This window comes from Egretta garzetta, unplaced genomic scaffold (assembly GCF_000687185.1).
Source record: "Egretta garzetta isolate BGI_Z169 unplaced genomic scaffold, ASM68718v1 scaffold13, whole genome shotgun sequence".
Classification (NCBI taxonomy): domain Eukaryota; kingdom Metazoa; phylum Chordata; class Aves; order Pelecaniformes; family Ardeidae; genus Egretta; species Egretta garzetta.
In genome coordinates, this window is record NW_009259239.1 from 1,513,645 (window position 1) to 1,535,766 (window position 22,122).

Sequence of the window (22,122 nt, forward strand, 5' to 3'; positions counted from 1 at the left end):
ATCTAGGCCATGAACTGCCAGCTTCTCCAGGAGAATGCTATGGGAGACTGTGTCAAAGGCTTTGCTGAAGTCCAGGTATACAACATCCACAGCCTTTCCCTCATCTACCAGGCGGGTCACCTGGTCGTAGAAGGAAATGAGGTTGGTTAGGCAAGACCTGCCTTTCATGGAACCCATGCTGACTGGGCCTGATCCCCTGATTGTCCTCCATTTGCCTGGTGAGCACACTCAAGATGAGCCTCTCCATAATCTTCCCCGGTACTGAGGTCAGGAATCTGTATGTGCTGTAACACTTCTGCTTGATTGATGAAAATGTGGTGGTTGTTTTCCCAGCAGAGCTCTTTAGGGTTTTTTGTGGGGCTTTTCTTCCCCCGACTCCTCCCTCAATCTTTTTGTTTCTTTATATATAGGTGGTAATTACTTAATAGAATTATTTTACTTATTCAAAATATTAGATCCTCCAGTAAACCCTGGCACTGTTTTAATGAGAGAACTAAAATTAAACATATTTAGGATTATTGTTTAGAATTAACTGAGTTTTATTCTGTTTGGTTGTTTTCATTTTTTTTTAAATATAGGTGCATATGCAGCATAAGGTGTTGGATAAAATAATATACTTGCCTGTAAGCCAGATTTCCAGATTTTAGCTGAATAATTGCAATGGTTTAATTGTCTAGTCTGACGGTATTTTATCTTACCTGCCTTCTAACCTGACAGTACTAACAAAAATAGTAATTAAGCTTGGTATTTAAATGCAGATTTGGATTGGTGTGACTCAAAAAACTCAAATGTTTAAATTTGAGCTTTATGAAATGTGTATTTATGTGCTACTACATATGTATTGCATACATTATAGTTGTTATTTTGGTTGATTACCCCTGTGGTTCTCTAAGTATTTTCCACTAATTTCTACCTTGTAGATGACTGCGGAGATCATGTTGTCATAATAAATACAAGACATATTGCCTTCTCCGGTAACAAATGGGAACAGAAAGTATATTCTTCACACACTGGGTAAGCTTTCTATTAAATATTCAAATGAGCTGGTGGTAAATTTAATGCCATATTTTCTTAATAGTTAAAGTATTTTTTAGCGTATGGGTTCAAAAGGGAATTCCTACTTAGATGTTTTGGGTTTTGTTTGTGTAATGATGTTTAAAATGACGCAAACATTTTTTTTTTTTCTTTCCTTTTTTCCCCCCATGTATGTTGTTAGGGAAATAATCTAACTCAAAAGTAGTCAGAGCAATTGAGTAAGTTAACAGGTTTGGTGAGCCAGGTTGTTCTATGTGAACTCATGAACCCAATGATCAGGACTATTCTATTTACTAAGCAGTGGAAGGTATTCCTATTGGCACTGCCCATTTGAGATATATGCAGTTGCCAACTTCAGTTACTTTATCCTAACAGTAAATATCAAGATTGATACATTATTGAATCAGAGGACAATGAAAAAAAAAGAAACTGGAAGAACTAGTAAGAAATATGAAATGCTCTTAAGGTGTATTGATGTATACAATAGTGTACAATATATTATTCTGGCAGACATAACTTGTTTACAGATCGAAGTGCAATGATCAGTTACAGACAGTGTGGCAATAATCAGTTTAGTCAAATAAGAACAGTTGCTCCGATTTTATATGGTGACAAGACTAGATAATAATCTCTAAGTGTCAAAATGTATCCAGTTGGGAGATGAATAAATCACATTGAGAAAGCTAATCTCGTTAGGCCTAACGTTTCAATCCTGGAATTCTTGTGCTGAATTGCTGAGAAGTTCCTGTTCGGAGCTGATGGAAATTAATGTGCTTTTTTTTTTTCTCCTCCACCCGTATGACTTCTTAAAAATTTTCACTAAAAACTTCTGTGTAAGTTAAAGCACTTGCATAAGTACCTAAGTTGGTTTTGAGTAAGTGGAAAGAATTGTACAATTGAAACAAATACTTAAATCTGTACAGCTCCCTAACTAGACATGTTTTAATGGTGTTTGGTTTATTTGCATTTCACTTGGGTTGATACCTAATAATGTATTAAAGTATATACATAAATGTGAATTACTGCCACATAGACTTTAAAAAGATGGATACATTGCAATAAAAGTCAAATTGTATTACTGTAGATAGGCCAAATCATGCTAAGGTTTATTTAAAATATTAAGAAAATAACAAACACTGTTCAAAATGGTTGTGTCATGTCAGCCACAGACTGGTTGTGATTCTTGATCATCTTGAAATATTTTCGAGTTTTGCATATCTTACTCCCCTTGTATTCTGTAGCTGTGATGGTGTATTTAATAAGCGGTTTTTAAAACACATCCATCTGCTTGTGAAGCACAAACTTTATAAGTGCTCAAGTGAATAAATAAGAAAATACAAATGATGTTAAACTTAGATACTTGACAGGATAGAACCTTTCTAATAAAACACAGTTGTTGGCCTTGTGAAAACAACTTCCTTTTTTGAAGGCTTATAATACCATTACACCATTGTTCAAGATGTAGTGATATTTGTGTTAACATGGTGCTTGAGCATATAGTGTTAAGCTTGTATGCTTGTTCTATTTTTCTAGCTATCCTGGTGGTTTCAGACAGGTGACAGCAACTCAGCTCCATTTGAAGGATCCAACTGCTGTAAGTGTTTCCCCTTCTTCCCTTTCATTTTTAAAGCTGGTTTGTTTTCATTTAAATAGTTTCACTAAACAAAAGGGATCAGTTACCTGCATGTCTAAAGCTAAATTACAAACATTCTGCTAAGGGCTCTTAGAAGCTTGGCTTGTGACCTTTTTAGCTTTAGATGATAGGTTGTGTGTTTTCCTGATTCTTCCATGCTGTCCAAATGAGGAAATCAGGTTCAGTTGCTTCATTCGTTTTTGACTGATTCACTTGCTTTTAGTTTCAGGGGTCTGACCTTTCTCGTAAGCAAACTGCCTCAAGTTAGACCTAGCTAAGCTGTACTTCAGCTTAACGACCGTACTAAATTTTTAAGAGCCAGCAAGAATATTGCTAATCTTAAAAATGTTAGAAAGTACACCTGCCTTTTTCTCCCTGTAAAATTCAACTGTAGGTTTTGTTAGTTTGGGGGTTTTTTAAGTCTTTTCTTCAATGCTGTGTGTTCATAGTCTGTGAAAGAATTGGAAATGGTGATTACATTGAACTTAAGACTCTTCACTAAATGTGTGTATTACGCTATTATAAATTCTGAATGCCAGTGCTGATGTGTTTGTTACTGATTAAAAAAATAGGGTGCTAGATAGGAACATTTTGGGATATTGATGTACACAGTTATGAAACTACTTTTACTAGGGTTTTGAATGGTCAGCATTGGGGGACTGAATTCTCTTAAATACTTGTGTTTCAGAACATGGTACAATGCCCACAGAGATTAACAGATCTCTGTGTTTATTTTTGACTTTGAAATGCTTTGGCTTGGGTCACCTTATACATAAAATATAAAAATGCTTCTTTCTTTTCTAGAGAAATATTATCTGCTGTAAAATTCTTGTGTTTTGTCAAAGATTTTTTTTTTTATGTATGATTTAGAATTCCTGGTTTGTCCCAAGACTCTCTTATACAAGATGTTGTGCAAGTACTCAATTAAAAAAGCATTCTACCGTATGAATTTGCCTCCTTTTTGTTTTTACTTTTGCAATTTATTCCATTGCTTAAAGTGAAATGAAATCCCACAGTTCAATATTATCTTCTGTCTAGAATTTTTCAAAACACTTAAATGCTTTTGGGAACAGGCTCTAAGGTAATTGTGGTTCCTTTGGTAGTTGTTGGTAGTTCCATGTCTAAAATGGATTCTTAACCTTTTTCGTTTGAGCCTCAGGCAAACGCTGTGCACTGGGAGGCAGTACAACACAACTTGCTTGTTAGGGCCTGAGAACTGGATGTTCTATAAATTACCTTCTGGCATTCATTCTGAAATTCGTCTATGAGTCTGGCAAGAAAAGAGGTATTTCTGTGCAAACAGAGGAGGATTAAATGCATTGCCAATAACTAAAGCATGTTGGACAGAGGGGCTCAGCAAATGGTGATGTGGCTCAAGGCTTGGTCTAATTTAGCGAGAGAAACTTTTTTAAACAGAATTGTGGAGAGTCCTCAGCAATTAACTCTTTCAATCTATTGAAGGTGAAGCGTTTGGATGTCTCTGTCATAAAGATCTCTCATGTATTTTTGTCATAATTAATAGTAGTGGATAGTAATTTGGCATGATACATTCTGTATGTGTAGCTGTTACAGGTTTTGACTTGCAAGTCATTTTTATGGCTAGAAACACTTATTTACTAGTCGAGTTGTTTTCATATGAAATACACTGGGATATGACATAGGTGGAAATTAGGATGGTATTTTATTAACATGTTTTATTTTTAGAATTAGCTATTAAAACCTGAAAAAGGATTACTGTAAAGAGAACAATGCCTAGCCTAAGTAGCATTCGGATCTTCAAGATATGATCTAAATGACATGTAGTTGCTGTGGAGACTTTTTTAAATCACTTTTTCACTTCTTTGAATTAAAGAGAGACCCTTTTCTCTTTTAATCAAGTCAAATTCAATTCCTGTGAAGCCAGTGGAATTAGGTAGGTTGTAGGAAGCAGACTGTATTTTTCTGTGGAATCAAGTCTTCAGTCTGTAAAGCATTTTCATCTTGGAGGCTACTGCTTTTTCTCTGCCCTTGGTCCTGTTGTCTCCTGCTAGCTCATCCTGGTAGTGCATTGTTAGATGATTCAACGTTATTTTTGGAAATAGTGCTGTTACAGAAATTAAGGCATTTGAATTGATGGTTCCGAGGAAAAGGATGTTGACATAACACCTTGTAAACTTGCATGGTGTTACATAGAGATTTTGCAATGGATATGACTTATTTTCGGTTTATGTAAGAAATAGATTAAAGCTTGTAAGATTCCATGAGTGTGTGTACATAGTAGGACTGCAATACTGCTTAGCACTGGCTTTACTTACATGTGTCTAAATTCAAACATACAAGTCCCCAGGATAAATATTTTTCCATTACAGTTTTGTTTAAACATAGGTTTTAATATACAGAGAGACTGGTTTTAGGAAAAACTGCTACACAGCTAATAGCTAATTTAAAAGGTTATAAAGAGTTATTTGATATTTTCTGTGGGGGGCTGAAAGTCGTAAGTACGTTGTCAGAACTTAGGCATATTTACTTCAGTATCATTCCTAGTTCCTTCATAAGGTACCAAGATAGGGATGGATGACGATCTGACATTCTCACTTAATGGAGGTTGACTTTATTGTATGTATCTTACTAACTTTGGACCTTTATATTCCTTGTAGGTAATAGGACAAATCCTTCTGAAGCACTAACTTTGAATGGGCACGTGCATTTTTTCTTAGTGATTCAGGTTGGAGAGAACCTCAGGCGATCTCTAGTCCAACCTCCTACTCAAAGCAGTGTCAGCTATTAGGTCAGATAAGGCTGTTGCGGGCTTATCCAGGCTGGTCTTGAAAGCCTTCCATGGCAACCATTTCCAATCCTTGACTCTTCTTCGCAGTTGAAAATAATAAAAAACCCCAACATGTGCCTATTATAAGTGTTTAATCTCAGATGTATCATTTTGTGCCTGATATTGACAAAATATTGCTGTTTTCTTTCCACTTCTGAGTATCCTTTATGTTAAAATGGGACAAAAAGAGGTCTGCATAGTTGTTGTTTTATATAGAACTTACAGTTCTGTGTTCATTGTGCCAAGTTTTTCAGCACTGCGGAAAACTTTGGGTTTATGGAAGGGTAGACATTACAGTGTCTTGCCAGAAAGATACAGTCTATAGTAAATAGCCTAACACATTCTTACCTTTACCACCTTTGAGTTCCTTTGGGAGGCACAGGGAGGGGAGTGTGTGAATCTGTTTAAAATTTCTAGTACTTTAAGTTGCTTGCTCTTCTGGAGAATAGCAGAGAATAGCTCTCCTTTATTGGATTTGGTCAGGCTACTTTAGGAAGTGCTTATTGAAGAAACAAAATAGCTTCTTCACATTTCAGCCTTTTCTTTCTCTGGCTTATATTTAGTGTAAATTGTTGGACCACCCATAGACGAGAGTATTAAATATGTTCTTTAGGTGCAGCATAACAGCTTGTTGCTGTAGCTTGAAACAGCCTCTCTGTTTTTCGGGTTAATATAATGCTAATATTTTGTATGGTATTACTACTCCGTTAGGATATGTATTAGCAGACAACACTAATTTCCATTGTAGGTTGCTAAGAAAAATCTGTTTGAAATGTTTGGTGTGTTTGCCAAGAGGGTCTTTTGAAAATAAAGGAAACCGGTAAACCTTTTTATTTGAGATGCAGGTGTCTGGAATGCATAGAAGTTTGGGGGTTTCTTGTTTGTTTTTAATAAAATTTGCTGTTTTGTTTAGTTTGAAAAATGCTGATAGGCATGAGACCAACACTTTCAAAATTAGGCTTCAAAGTACTTGATAGGGGAAGATTAAAAGATGTACTTTTAAATCTTACAGATTTGAGAGGAAGCAAAGATTAGTTAGAAAAAACTTTCTGGAAAAATCTTCCAGCTTTTAATTAAAATGCCTGCAAAAATATGTTGACAGATCAAATCTGTAGAACCAGGTAGTAATCCTGTCAGGACAAAGGTTTTAATCAATTTTATTCTATTTCTAATTTTATAAGTAAGCAAAACTTGGTTTGCTACTTTTTTTTCTTTTTTTTTTTTTTTTTGCTACATCAGAAACTCCCCCCCCAAAAAAAAGAAAAAGGAGGAATCATGTTTGGCTAATATCAAATGCTCAGTGAGAGGATTGACCTTTGCAGTATTCAGAGGCTGTATTGCCTCTGAAAAAGAAATAATGGGCAATAATTGTTCAGAATGAATGTTACCTGCTAGGGAAGATTATTAAACGAGGCAGGTGGCTCTATGGAAATCTGCTGTGAGGAAGCCTCCGGGGGTGTCAGAGTCCTGGTTTGTTCAGCTGCTGGCGCTGATACAAAGGGGCTTAAAATGTTCTAATTCTCCTTTTGAATGCTCTTTAGCAACCGCTTGCACGTATAGACTTGCCATTTTATCTGCGTAATAACAATCTTTTGAAGGAAAGCTCGGACAGAAAACATAGTTAAGTCTTGCTGTTGGTATTTGAAGGCCTATTTTCTTTGCATCAGAAAGGGACAGTTGATATAATATGTGCATACTAAAAGTGAGTTAGTGAAACACCAGATATAATAGTGTTTTATTACTATGGAGTGATGGTTTTTAATTAAGTAGAGCAAAACTTCAAAGTCTGGATTAGTAGGAACACAAAAATTAGTATGGCATGGAGAGGAGAATATCATTATGGAACCTATTGTCTTAAAACCTCTAGGTGCTCTAAATAAGTCTTAGAGCTGGCTTGGTCTTGTGCTTCGTAGTAGACAAAAATAAGTACTTAGTTTAAAAAAAAACTTAACCCATTTCTTACTTGAATTTGCAAGGCAAATTAATACAGTAATGTGAAGAACACATTAAATTCTAAGTTTTTAAGTGCTGAACAGTAGTAGAAAGCAAAATGGCATGCAGTGGAAGTTTAATTTGTCTGTGACCAAAGGATTCTTATGTAAGTATTAAATACAGTCACTCTTGCTCTACTACTCATACGACTGTCAGGGGTAGAAAGGTAAAAGTTCTTTGTATGCTTTTATTACACATGGTGAAGAACAGAAAACCAAGAGCTTGTAGAAGGAAGACGTAGTATCAAGCTGTACCTCCGAGTAACTGGTGTGTATCCTGAAATTCTTCTAGGTTTTTTTTGGTACACCCTGTAATAAATCATTTTGTTTTCTCTGGAGCGCTGTGTCCTTCCCATCTTCTAGGGTTGCTTACTGGTGATTATTGGACTTAATTCAGCTGTTAGGGTAGACTTTATTCTGGAAATTCAGCCAATTATTTTGTTCTTCTCAGGACCAGGAGTGGTATTGTTCTGTTGATTTCCTTCTTTAAAATATGTTTTATCTGGCAAAGAGGCTTTCTCAGAACCTGCTCTCCATCAAGCATAGTCTGCAACTTGCAGCAAGCCAAAACCTATCACAAAAATTGAAATGTTCAAGCCTCACACAGTGTTTCAAATAGACATATTTTTAATTTATTTGTACTCATAAAATGTTGAACCGTGCAGTAAGGGACTCAAAGTGCAAGAGTTCTATTAGAGCTGCCTTCAGATTCCTTTCCTCCTAATTAGCCCTTTAAGTTGGAAACTAAAAACATAATGTCATATAACTGTGTGATTAAGGGAACATCTATGCTGTAAGTATATAAATTAGCCAACTTGGAAAAAAGGTATTGACAATTGTAACTACAGCCAATAGGAAGTTTGTAATCCAAAAGAAATTGGGGCAAACAGCATTCCAGTACTTTAAAAGTCCCCAAATATTAACGCTCTGGTGATTGTATACATCTGATGGTGGATGTCTTTGCCTGATGGAGAAAGTGTCATGGTCTTTAGGAGTATTTATGATGATACGGAATTTTACAGGTTGCTAGGGGGAGAGGAGGCAGTAGGAACCCATAAATAACTGAATAAACCGTTAAACTGTACTAATTACTTTTAAACTAAGTTGCAGGGAGACCTATGGGTAGGTAGACCTCTTTGCCAGTTTGAAACCCCAAAGAAATCAATGGGGTTTTATACCTTTCATGTAAAATTAAACTCTTGTTACTTTAATAGTTCAAAGTAAACATAATCACATAGAAAATGATAAGAATTGTCTTTGATTAGAAGTGTATTACAAGCATATAGAAAGATGGTTTTGTTTTGTTATTGTTAATTCCTTAAAGAAACAGCATGTTCTGATGTGTGCTTTCAGGGAGCATTGAATCTAGGTTTGGGTTTTGCATGAGCTCAGTAATAGACTTTTTCTTCCAATTCCATACCTTTTTATTTAGGGATGGCGTATTTTTAGTAAAACTTGAGCATGTTCAGGTAACAGGAGAGCGCTTACTTAACACCCTGTAAATATTGCTGGTTGGGTCTGCCTTTTCTGTTAGACAACCTTACTCGAGTTGCAAAAGCAGTCCGTACAACTTCAGTGAAGCCTGTACTTTACTAACTTCTTTGACTTGTCATCACAGCAGTTAGAGTGAGGTTCTGGCTGTCAGCAGAATTTTGGGCAAGGAGCTGGATGTAGACTTGGTCTTCCTAGGAGCTGGGTTTGGATTTGCTTTGGCTCCTAGAAAAGTCTTTGAGGCAGAAGTTGCAATGAACATTTTCCAGCCCTACCTTCTCTGTCCTAGCTCCCTCTATGGCCTTCTGTTCTGTAGCTGGACTAACTACCTTGCAGTAGATGAATAATAAAAAATAATAGAAGTACAGAATAGCAGGACCTTTTAAATTTACAGTCCAGCTTGCTTAGTAATATGCTTATTTGGCTTTTTACAAGCCTCAATAGTTTATCAGCACCTCACCCCTCCTTTTTTTTTTTTTTTTTTTTTTCCCCTTTTCCTTTTTTCCTTCTTGTCCAAGGTGAATGAGCTTGAGGGGTGAAAGGTATAAATCTGCCTTTGACCTGTTCCAGCAAGGAAATTATGATATGCTGCAGAGGGCCAAGGCTTTATTCCCTCTTCGCTCCTACCATGAGTTGCTGGGACAGGGAACATGCGTGCTCAAACCCAAGGTTATTGTTCCTCTCTCTTGTTCTCCGCATGGGTGTAACGTATAGACGACATATTTTCAGGTGACTCAGACATTAAAGGCTCTATGATAACCACAAAAACATGCAATTAAAAAATGAGCTCTTTGAAATGTATACTTAGTAAGTTACAAGTTTGTTTTCTCTGAGAATTCATTCAGTTGCATTGATGCTCTGGAATGAGGGAAGTGGTAACAGGGAAGTTCAGTTTCCTGCTTCAGATTAGGCAAGGATTTAATATCTTCATTAGTCACGTAAACAGTGGGATCAAATGCACCCTCAGCAGATTTGCAGACGACCCCCAGCTGAGCAGTGCAGTTGATTCTCTAGAGGGAAGGGATGCCATCCAGAGGGACCTGGACAGGCTTGAGGAGAGGGCCTATGCGACGCACATGAGGTTCAACAAAGCCAAGTGCAAGGTCCTGCACCTGGGTTGGGGCAACCCCCAGTATCAACACAGGCTGGGGGATAAAAGGATTGAGAGCAGCCCTGCAGCAAAAGTCTTGGGGATACTGGTGGACAAAAAGCTGGACGTGAGCCAGCAATGTGTGCTTACAACCTGGAAAGCGAAGCGTATCCTGGCTGCATCAAAAGCAGCGTGGCCAGCATGGTGAGGGAGGGGGTTCTGCTCTTTTCCTCCGCTCTGGTGAGACCCCACCTGCAGTGCTGTGTCGAGCTCAGGAGCCCTCAGCATGGGAAAAGACATGGACCTGTTGGAGTGGGTCCAGAGGAGGCCCATGAAAATGATCCAAAGGCTGGAGCACTTCTCCTACGAGGACAGGCTGAGAGAATTGGGGTTGTTCAGCCTGGAGAAGAGAAGGCTCCAAGGAGACCTTATGGCAGTACTTAAAGGGGGCTTCTCAGAAAGATGGGGGCAAACTTTTTAGCAGGGCCTGTAGTGCTTGGACAAGAGGTAATGATTTTCAATTAAAGGGGAGCAGACTTAGGCTAGATAGAAGGAAGGAATTTTTTACAGTGGGATTGATGGTGGTCTTCCTGGCAGTAAAAAATGGTTTGTGCTTCATGTGAGGGTGATTTTTCTGTTGCGGATCATGCAGTAATGTGCTTCTTGCATGTGTGAGAGGGCACAGAAAGCCAAATGAGTTCTTGAACAGCATGGAGATTGGCAGACATACCAAATCATACCTTGGATTATGCTTATTGCACTTAGCATACTTATCTATAGAAACTGTTATTGAATATATAATTATCCATGATCATTCATTATCCATTTCATTCTCCAAGTCCTGCTTTCATGTTAGTCTGTTGTCACCTGAGGCCATCAGTTCTGCAGTGACTGCACGCAACATTGAAAGTATTTCTTCATTATTTAACTTGAACATATAAATCAATCATTCTTTTCCAGTGTGACTTTTTAATAGGCTCATTTTTGCAAGTGAACTGTTCTCTTTGTAATGTGGCTAAAAAAATTGGACCAGATTCACCAGGCAGAAGTACGTACAACCAGAATAGACCAGCTGTTCGTCTAGCTCACTGGTTTGTTTCAACAGATCTGTGCCACATGCTGCAGAGGAGGATGAAAAATTGGACACAAACATTGGTTGTTTGAAGAAGTAAAATGTTTAACAGTGCTCATTTAAGTGTTTTAAAGTCTCTCTTTTCACTGGGGTAAAATCATTAAATAACTTGCTGTGTATCTGTAGGTCATATGTTGAATGACCATATGTATGTACAGTTTATTAATCTAAGGAATCAACACTGGTTCTATCACAGTCTGAAGTTAAAAGTAGTTTTTAGATAAAGAAGAAAATCCCCACAGTTAACCAGTACGTTGTGAAGTCTCTGGATCTGTCGTTTTAGGTCTGATGTATTTTGATCTTTCATCAGCTAAAAGGAAAAATACTGGGTAGAAATGAAAATAAGTGTACGAAAAGAAAATTACTAATGGTAAAAGGGCTGTTCACATGAGCTGCTGTTAATAACTCTGTATTTTCTTATATTGTTATGGTGTGTCACTTGATTTTCAGTATTTGGTGAAATAAACCAGCAACCAGGTTCAGTTTCTATCTTCATCTTGCCTTTGTCTAAGCACATGGTATACTGACTAAATAAACTGTAGTTTGCTGTACAAGCATGAACAGTTTTTATCCCTAAAAGCATTAGTTTTCATCATTGTTTAATAGCTGCTTATTAATTTTTATTAGAGAAGGTATCAACACTATAGACTGCTCTGCCCGACCTGATGTATTTCTTCTATCATCTTGATTTATTGTATTTTTCCACAGATCTGTGGTACTGGCTGCATAACATATGAAAATCTTCATGATTTTTTCAGAGTTTCTCAAGCCATATAGTATATATTTATGAGGGTCCTAAGACACTGTCTGTTATATAGCAAAATGAAAATAATACTGAGGCCAAACTATCTTGAGTGTTTACTAACTTCAGAATACAAGTAGAAATGCCTGCAAGTTGAAGACCCTGCACTTCCCATTAATTTCACTTGCAACAATTAATCATTCTGTCTTAACTACATGGTTCCAGCTGGGAACTCAGTATTAGTGATTGTCTGTCAAATTTCAATTTAATTCCTTTAATTTTATAAAAAGAAGCAGCTTTGCTCCAATACACTTTTCAAAATATCTGGATGCTTGGATGTTTGGGAGATGTTGGGAGATGTTTTGTGCATAGTGCACTGCATTTCAGCGTGGCTTATTGACTTCAGCTTAACATTGTGCTAAGCATGCCTGGATTTGGAGCTAGTTTATGTCTAGGTGGCTTGGAGCACAGGTGGGCTTCCTTCTACTTAAAAAATTGCACATAGGTCTACCCCTAAATGCTTTGCTGTCCTTTAAAAAACTCTTTTTGTCTCCTACAGTTGCATGCCTTGTTCTACATTTACAAATGTTCCCTTTTGGTTCAAGTCCATAGCAATGTGTTTTGTAGTTAAATTTCAGGCATCTGTACTAGAGTCCAAGAGAAATCCTGTTGAACTTTGTTACTCTTCAGTAAGCGTCATCTAGGGTAGATGTACAAATTCTATTTCTTCCTGATGCTCAGAAGTGAGATCGTTCATCTGGAACTAATAGTAAGGGAATAAATTATAAATACATATATATAGTATGTTCATAATGCAACGTATTGGTATGTTAGCTTTGCTTAAGTTACAATGCATTAATTACATAGAAATTTCAAACACAACAAATTATATTGTTAAAGTAGTTGCTGGAAACACTTGGTAGATTTGTTAGAGCCCATTTTTTTTTCCCAATAATGTGTGTATATAAATGTGGAGGACGATACGGAGTTACCACAAGCTTCTCAATTCTTTTCAAAGTTGAATGATCATACGCAATCATCCACAATGCTTAATATAGCTCTTAACTTTCCAAGCTGAAATTTTCTATGTGGTTGTTAGACTAAATGTTTACGTGACTTGGAGGAAGTATTTCTTCTTCAGAACATTAAGTCTAGAGCACCTTCTGATTGTGGTGCCAGAGTTCCTCAGCATGGAAGAAGTTGACTGAAAAGAGGTTCAGTGGCTAGTGGAATGGGCAGAGGGAAACACAGCTTACCTTTTCCATGTTATTTGTAGCCTGTCTGATTATTTGTTACCATGTTATCTTTCCTCAGATTGTTAAACTGACTGTTTATAGAATGCTTCCCAAAAACCTTCAGAGAAGAACTATGATGCAGAGGCTGCACCTGTTCCCAGAAGATGTGAGTAGTCATGCAGTTACATTTTCATTCCTGGGTGATTTGGAGGTGAAGAGGGAGGGTTAGCAATAGCAAAACTCTTGTCATAAGAAGATTAAGAGGTTGTCTTCTGTATTTAGGTCAAATACTTAGCATGAAGAATGTAGCAGTGTTGACAAATTTTGGTCTGGATTTGCAGGGGGGAGTGGTGGTGGGTTTTAAACAATCAGGTAGCTAAGGCAGTTCTTGCTTGTCTCAGGTTATTCCAGAGGATATACAGAAGAATCTTCTACAAGAGATTCCTCAGCCACGTGTAGTCCCCAGGAGGTTAGACGAATATACACCAGAAGAAATTGCTGCCTTTCCGAAGGTTTGGACTCCGTAAGTATCTTAGATTTTTTTTTTTTTGAAAGGATACTTTGACTGAATAAGTTCTATATTGGCTCTCACATTGTCGGTAAGGGAGAAAAGTAATGATTTTTCTCTTCACGTCATCGGTTTTTGGAGAGAGGAGGTCATTAAAGCAAAGAAAGGAGTGGTTGCTAAGTTTCTTGTATTTCTGGCCTTTCTTTTAATGAGAAAAGCATTACTTAAAATCATGTTTTCGACTCTTTACTTCATCAAAATGAGTTGAGTAAATGATGAGTAAAAAAACTTCATTACCCTATTTGAGTTGTATGTGTTTGATAGTACGTAACTGTTAGCCATAGCCAAAGTAAACACCATGTGGCTCTTTCAGGGAATGATTTCATTGTGGGGGAGAACCCTTCAGATGTTCTCCAGAGGAAGGGAAAGAATTCTGCTAAATTAGACCTTGGAGAGTGGATCTTTGGCAGGGAACATAACCACGTGTTTATTTCAATAAATAGTTTCTTTTCCATGTGCAAATTCAGTGCCATAGTAGTTGTGTGGCATACGAATGCGTATTTGTGGTTGCTTTATACAACCACATGCAGCATTGAGTCAACCTGCTAGTGAAAATAATGCGTTACATTCCGGATATTTTCTGGTTAGTCCCAGTATGATTTTTTATTTTTTTTTTTGTGTATTAATTTTTAGAGTCCTATTTAGGGTCAAGATCCCATCACAGTAGTCAGCAGAGAAATTAATTTTGACAGATGGCCCCTTTCCTGATTATTCTAATAATATTTAGGAAGACATGTAACAAGTAAGGAGATGGGGAAAGGTGTAAATAAGCTGACACCAAGACCAACTTGATGATACCAGTTAGATTACTGGTATTTCTATTTCTGTAGTAGTTTTTATAAGGTTATGTTTCTCTTTGTCCTGTAAAAAAGTGTTCCTGCATACTTACGCTAACCCTAAAAACCAGACTTGGTATGAGTCTCAAAGGGTATATCATCCTATTGAGTAGTTCCACTGAACCAGATATTAGGTGCATGTGGACAGAGGTGAGCTGCTGAAATGGTAGTAGCTGCTTATTTCTCATGAGTCTGTTTAAGATATGATCTCTCGGGTGTCTTGATAGCTGAATGAACCGAGAATGGTCAAGGTTGGAAAGGACCTCTGGAGGTCATCTGGTCCAACCCCCCTGCTCAAGCAGGGCCGTCTAGAGCTGGTTGCCCAGGACCATGTCCAGGCCATTTGTTAATATCTCCAAGGGTGGAGACTCCACAACCTTTCTGGGCAACCTGTGTCAGTGCTCAGTCACCCTCGCAGTAAAACAAGTGTTTCCTGATGTTCAGAGGGTACCTCCTGTGTTTCACTAATTCTGGTTCAAATCAGTAGGACTTCAAAGTGACAGAACTGAATACTTCCTATTTCTACAGGAGCATTTAATAGTTCAGCATAGATTTTCATGTTCAGCTGATTGCGGAACACTGTTAGAGAATGATCTGCAGCAACTACATGGTTTAGATTTGTAGCTAGTAGTGACTAGGTAGTAGCAAGCCTTGTATAGTAGAAAAAAATCGTTGTACAGTACCAAAACCAGTAACCCTCTTTCAAACAAAGGAAGCCTTTCAAACAAAGGAAGCCTTTAAATACAAAGAGAGTAGGTGTTTTGTGTGGGAAGGTAAAGTTAATCTGGAGGAACAAAATGGAATTATTGAAGAGAAGGGGACACTCACATAAGAAGAATATTCTTAAATGGTCTGTCAGTAAAAAGAGAAAGCAAATAATTTTTAGTGTGTGGCCAAAACTGTTGGTATACCTTTAAAGGGGGCCTGATGCTTTTTGCTTGCTAAAAATAATATTAAAGGGAGATTTTTGGTTGGTTTTTCGGTTTTTTTTTAAAGTAAATGAAACATTTTAAATTACAGCATGTATTTTCTCTGTGTTATAAGGCACATGCAAATAAAGGCATTTACCCTTCATAGACAGCAGAGATAAGGCAGCACGGATATGTGGACAAGAGATATAACTTTTCCAGAAGAAAACTGGTAATAAGATAACATAAATGAACACTTGGTTAGGACCTTCTTGCAATTCAAAAACAAGGTGTGCTCGTAATTCCTTTTATGGGCCAGCAGCTCTCACTGCTTGAGACAGACCAATACAATTAAGAAATCCCAGGAATATATGTAGGACAAATGTCTGTATCCGTCTCGCATATATTTATAGGATTTGTATTCCTTTGAGAGCAAAACTGAGTAATGTTCCATTGTTCTGTCACATGTTTAACAGAAACCAAAATATTTCTTTAGAGAAACTTCTTAATGTTAGTGGGCTTTTGCTTGCAAATCCTAGTAATAACAGGAGCAAGTTAGTCTGTGACATTTATCTAGTCTTAAGTCAAGTGAAAAAGCCTGCACAGAACTGTGTGTATGTGTAATGTGTATTTGTGCTTGCACATCCACACACATAGTAGTCATACAGAGCTGCACTGATTTTGCATGTCAGGGAGGGGGTGAGACCTCATTTGTGGAATATTTTTCCTCTGCTTTTAGCGATTGAACTTGGTGAAACGTGATGTCATGAGGGTTGACTATATCACATGTCTACTAAAGATGCACACCATTTTGCTTTTGTCTTTTTGGGTGTTTTCCCTGTCTTGCAGTTAACGTGTAGGTTCTGAGTAGAAGTTTTAAGTGGATTCAAAAAAAGGAAGCGTATGGCCATCAGTGGCTATTAAATATGGTTCTCCAGACGTGACTCATGGCTCAGGAAGTTGTAGATATTGCTGTATATTTATCTTGTTTCTTTAACTTTGTCTCTGTGCATCTATCACTGAGATGATGGAATTTTGAAGTGACTTAGGAGGGCAGATCTTGTATGTGTATAGTAAATAAATGAGCAGTTACTAAACAGCATTGACAGCATAAGAAGAGCAGCATTTTGGAAATTGCTTGGGTTTTGTCATATTTCTCCTATGTCTTCATGAATGTGGGTAATACTTTCAAATGCTTATTAAAAAATCAGTTGTACTTAGCTCCTGATCCTAAACGATACTAAAAAACAAAGTCTGTGCATCAGTTCTGTGTAACCGGAGCACCTCAGTATTAGTCTCTGTTGAAAGGGAAAGAAGTCCAGTAATGCTTTAAGCCTTCTTCAGGGTGGAAGTAGGTAGACTGATTTTGACTTTTTCTAACCTATATCAGTTATACAAATTGCTATGTTTGTTTTTATCCTCACTACTGGATGGAGTTGAAGATGCTGAGATCTGGTTTCTATGAGGTTTCATTGGATTAGCCCTGAAGAATTTTAGACTGCACCAGTTAATGGACTTCTACAGTAAAGCTGAAAGCCTCTCATGCTGTGTGGTGTATTGTGCTCTCATATAACTGTCTCTAGTACTAATACAGATTCTCACGTGATCATTTAGCACTGCACTGGAAGCTGGCACTTAGCTTTAACTAACTAATTGGGAGTCACCCTTTTGTCAAAGGAAACGGTGTTATACTGCCAGAGCTTTTGAGATGCTTTTCAGTGCCCCATGCACTGTCATAGCCTTGCTTGAGTTCATCTCCTCAGCTCTGGGCCACCTTAATTCTGCTGGCATGTAGGTGTGTGTGGCAGAGGGCAAGTAAACTTAATGCCATCTAATTTAGTCATTGCTGTCAAACTAAGTTTCCTAATACTTTTGTGTTATCACTGAGAAGACTACTTGAGCTAGCGGGCTCAACAAAGGGGAGTTTGGGAGAACTTTAGTGCTCTGAATGGAGAGACTGGGCCAGAAGTTTCCCTTCAGTCAGCTACTCCAGCTAGAGCTCCTTTTAAGGGCACTGACACTGCTACCACACTTTTGCTGTGTTGGATTTTAGTCCTACCTTCTTTTCTGCTCTCAGAAACCGGTAAGTCCTAGCAGAATCAAGAGTGAAGATGGTTATCTACCATTTCTCCACTAGCCACAGGGCTCATTGCTGTAGTCACCGTTGTAATTCAGCTTCTTGTCCTGGCCTGCAACCAGACCGTCGTGGATGACAGCTATTAGTGTCAGATAAGTTTTAGTTTAACCTTCAGCTCACTTCTCTGGCACTTTTGATGTTGGGAAGCGTTTCCAATTTGAAATAATGGGAAAACTAATACTGCTTTTCTTCCTGACTGAGGGAATAAATGCTTTACTGTGATTCTCTAGCTCTGCGGGTACTCTGGGGGGAAGGGCTTAGCTGTGAAATAAAAGATAGAGAATTGAGCAAATTTGGTAAAATAACTTTCTAATGTGATAAGTTAAACACAGAAGTCTGTAAAAGGGAGTTGAAGTGCATCGTAGTGGTCACTGTTCTGATTGAAGTGCTAGCTGGAGTGTCTGAGAGTAGACAGCTTTGCACCAAAGGCACTAAAAGAAAGACTGTATGAATATCTAGCTGTAATAGACTCTGTTCTGAACTTTTTCAGTGTGTGTAAGTCCATGGAAGAAGTAGTGTTTGCATTATTCCTTTGAAAGTCTGTAGAAGCAACAAAGATTTAAGTATTTACATATTGTTTATTTCTATCAGCTTTTTAGAGGCATATAGCAAAAACATTCTTTTAAAAATGAGTCAAAAAAAGGACAAAATACTGACAGCTTTGTTCAACAAACCAAACAGAAGTTAATTAAAACATCATTGTATACTTCTGATAGTATTTATAATGTGAGATGTACCAAAAAAACAACTACCTGACATCAAAATTGTTTAAGAGGAAATGTAAAGGGAATGTGAGTTGGTTTTGAAACCCAAATATTGCAGGAACACATGTATCTCAGAAGGCAAAACTGACTTTCTGTTTGGGTTCCTCATCTTTTTATTCTTTTCCAGCCTGCCCAGAGAGATTATAGAATCTCCAGTTTTCGAGATGCTCAGAACTTGACTGCACAAGTTCCTGAGCAACCTGATGTAATGCTGAAGTTAGACCCACTTTGAGTGTGGTCCCTTCCAATGCAAATTATTCTATGGTTCTTTATATATGATGAAAGTAAACAAACATAGATAGTAAAATAGATTAATCATAGAATGTTTTGGGTTGGAAGAGACCCCTAGAGGTCATCTAGTCCAACCCCCCTGCAGTGAGCAGGGACATCTTCAACTCGATCAGGTTGCTCAGAGCCCCGTCCAACCTGGTCTTGAATGTTTGCAAGGATGGGGCCTTCGCCACCTCTCTGGGCAACCCATTAGTCTGGTTTGGCTTTTCCTTCAGCTATTGTTTGTTACTCTTTACTAGAGTCTTAGAAGTCTGGGTGAGACCCCACGGTGCTAAAATAAGTAGCCTTTTCTTGTCCTTTGTGTCCTGCATTCTGCATTTGGGATATAAAAGGCATATATGTATACTGTTTTATACTTTGGTCTGTGAGCTTCTGCAAAACCTGTAGATACCTTCCAAGCAGTAAGAGTACTCCCTACAATCAACCAGAGTATGAAGGTTGTAGAAAAACTATAAACTCAATTTTTTTTTCTTCAGATGGTTTTAATAAGTCTTCCTGCTTTAACATGACTTTTGTTTTTAATTATTATTTATCTTCCATGAAGTTCTGAGTTTGGTGACCACTCTGTTTAACAAAGGGTAGAGGTTCAAAAGGGAATTAAATTCCTCTGGGAATGATTTTTAAAAAAAAAAAAAAAAAAAAAAAAAGGAGTTAGAGGGAGATACTCTGTGGCACATCTTCTTTCTACGGAAAAAAAAAAAAAGTCATTTAGTTGATATTAGCCCTTTAAAAATAGAAAAGGTCAAATGAAAAGCATAGCTTGTATGTAAGGCTATAGAATACAGGTAAACACAATTATGACAAGAAAATAAATCTTTGAGGTTTTACATTAAAACTTACACCCAAGAAATGTATCTCACTGTATATAAAATACCTATAAGACAGACAGTAGGGAATGAATATAAATTACTGAAGTTATATGAGAAGTTATAAAAAACTTTAATCTGAAGTAATAATGTAAATAGTTTTCATGCGGAATGTGAAGAGAACATGCTCAATGCTGCTAATGATCTCATTGGACTTTTAGCCTCTTATTTGGTATCAAAGTATCTTGCTACTGATGTTTTTTTTAAAGGCGCTTTTGCTGGTAATTGAAGGCTGACACACCATAGACAAATATACGATATCCAAGTGGAACACTAAAACAGAGAAACAGTTTTTAAGGAAAGCACAGGTCCAGTGTGGAAACCTCACAAGTAGTTTGTTTTTCAGAGTGGAGAGCCTTCCCATCACCTTTCCTTCCACCACAGCAGAGTTCATGATAGGACATCAAGTGGGATCCTGCTCCATGGAAGTGGAGAATTAAATGACAGAGTATTTCCAGTGTGAGAGATTTTCTTTGAGCATTCTTTCCTTTTATCCCTAACTGGAACCAACTGACTTCCCTAATTGTGCAGAGCTTCTCTCTTAGATCCTTGGTGGACAGGTCTGAAATAAGTGTGGTGGAAAACCATGTAGACACAGGAAAGTTAAATTATGTCTTTTCCAGACTCATTTAGAGGGGAGAAAGATCAAAAACAGAGTTTTTGACAGAGTTTGATTTTATAGCTTCTTACCATGAATGAAACTGTTATTTCAAGTGTTTGAAGTTTCAGATGGTATGTCTTTTAAATGAGTTTTAGACAGAAATCATCACAGAATTTGCCAGTCATGTATGACTATGCAAATAATTCTGTTTCATAAAAGCAAGGATACATCAGATTCATGTGTAAATTTTCCTGTTATATACCATTTTAAAGTTGTTTAAATATCTGGGTATATATATGTTTTTAGACAGTTTTAAAGGCAGGAAATTGTTTTTGAAGAAGTATTTAAATAAGAATGTTACCAAATATATAGAACAGCAGCTCTGTGTTGTTCCAGTTAGATGAATGCATTCCTGAGAGTTTCCCTTAAGAAAGCAGAGCCGTCTGATTTCCAGGCGTGCGCTTGGGCTGGTGCTGGTGTGCATACTGAGCGCCTGTTCCACTGCCAGCCTTAACAGGAACTCTGCCCGGGCCAGACAGCCTCTTGCGTGTCTTTCTGGGGAAAAAAGTCCTTGAACACTTTTGACATTTTTAAAACTCGATGTATTGTAAACTCTGAAATTTGGTTTAAGAAAACCGAACACTGTTTTAATGTTTATTTTTCTGAGTACCTTGCCTGATTTCTGGCCCACATCTGTACATCCTGCTTTGAGGCAGGGGTTGTAGAACCTGGTCTGAAGCTGTGATTTTGTTTCAGCTGAGTAGCATGAGCTGGGCAGGGTCATGGTATTGACACTGCATGTCACTCCCATGGCATGGCACACAGATTTTTTTGGTAGTTCATCAGCAATGCTCAATAGCTTTGAAAGCAAAGAATCACAGTGTTCTTGGAAAGAAAAGTTTGTAGGTGATGAAACACATCATGTTGGACTGTAAATGGCTGTGGTAATCCTCTTACACATCCTGTGCTAATGATAACTTCCATTTCCAGTTTCTCCCGAGCTTTGTGTTCCTTAAAGCTAGCCTTGCCAACCTCTGGCAACCTGAAGCCTACTGCTGATGTTCCTGGCAAAATGAATTTGTGGGCATTGGTAAACAGAAAGGCTTTCAGATTAAGAGGTCCTCTCAGCCACAGTTGCCCTTTCTGTTTATTGTCTTACAAGATAACCGCAGCAGTAGTTGTCTTGCACAATTCTACAATTTCTAGTAAGTTCCTATTTTTAGCTACCCAAATTATTTCTGGGATGTAGTAGTAACACAGCTGCAAAAGAGGCCAGAGATATCCTGGATATGTGGTTGAAAAGATGTCATAAACAGTACTTTTATAAATGCAAGATGCTGGCAGGTTTTTTTATGAAGTTTTTTGTCTGTTAATTTCTTCAGATAACTTTACAAGGACCCAATGCCAAAAGACAGCTTGCGTTGTATTAGCTACAAAAATCATATTTGGAGTATTTCCAGTGATGTGCTGTGTTACAAAGATTATAACTTGCTGTTAATACCAAGTTTATAAAATGCTTTTCCCCCTACAATGAACTATAAGGTATAATAAATGAGAAATAGTGGGAGTGGTTACTTCAGCTATATGGAGAAGCTCAGAAAGAAAACCATAAAGATCTCCTCCAAAAATGGTGAGGTCTTAAGCTATTTTTATAAGGACCCTCATGAGTTTATTCGTGAGCCTTTAAAAATTCTGCACCGAAACAAACATATTCCTCCAGCCTTAGTTGCTTAGTTGCAGAGTGTGTCTGCAGCTTTTTGGGGTTTGAGTTGTGTTTGTGGCGTGCCTCATGTGGTAGTGTTTGGTTCTCACCTTGGGCTATGGGGTGTTTCTGTAATAGGAATAGAATCACAGAATCATTTAGGTTGGAAAGACCTTTAAGATCATCAAGTCCAACCGTTAACCTAGCACTGCCATTCCACCACTAAACCATGTCCCTAAGCACCACATCTACCCATCTTTTAAATATCTCCAGGGATGGGGACTCCACCACTTC

The 22,122-nt window shown here is 37.7% G+C and overlaps 1 protein-coding gene across 1 annotated transcript in view; it reads left to right on the plus strand.

The window, feature by feature from the left end:
* The window catches only part of MRPL13 (mitochondrial ribosomal protein L13), a 42,368-nt gene that overhangs the window by 6,797 nt on the left and 13,449 nt on the right, over positions 1 to 22,122 (plus strand). Inside the window, exons 4-7 of the mRNA XM_009635964.2 lie at positions 921 to 1,014; positions 2,569 to 2,629; positions 13,235 to 13,321; positions 13,557 to 13,678. Coding sequence (XP_009634259.2) covers positions 921 to 1,014; positions 2,569 to 2,629; positions 13,235 to 13,321; positions 13,557 to 13,678 — 364 coding nt within the window. The remainder of the gene's footprint in view (positions 1 to 920; positions 1,015 to 2,568; positions 2,630 to 13,234; positions 13,322 to 13,556; positions 13,679 to 22,122) is intronic.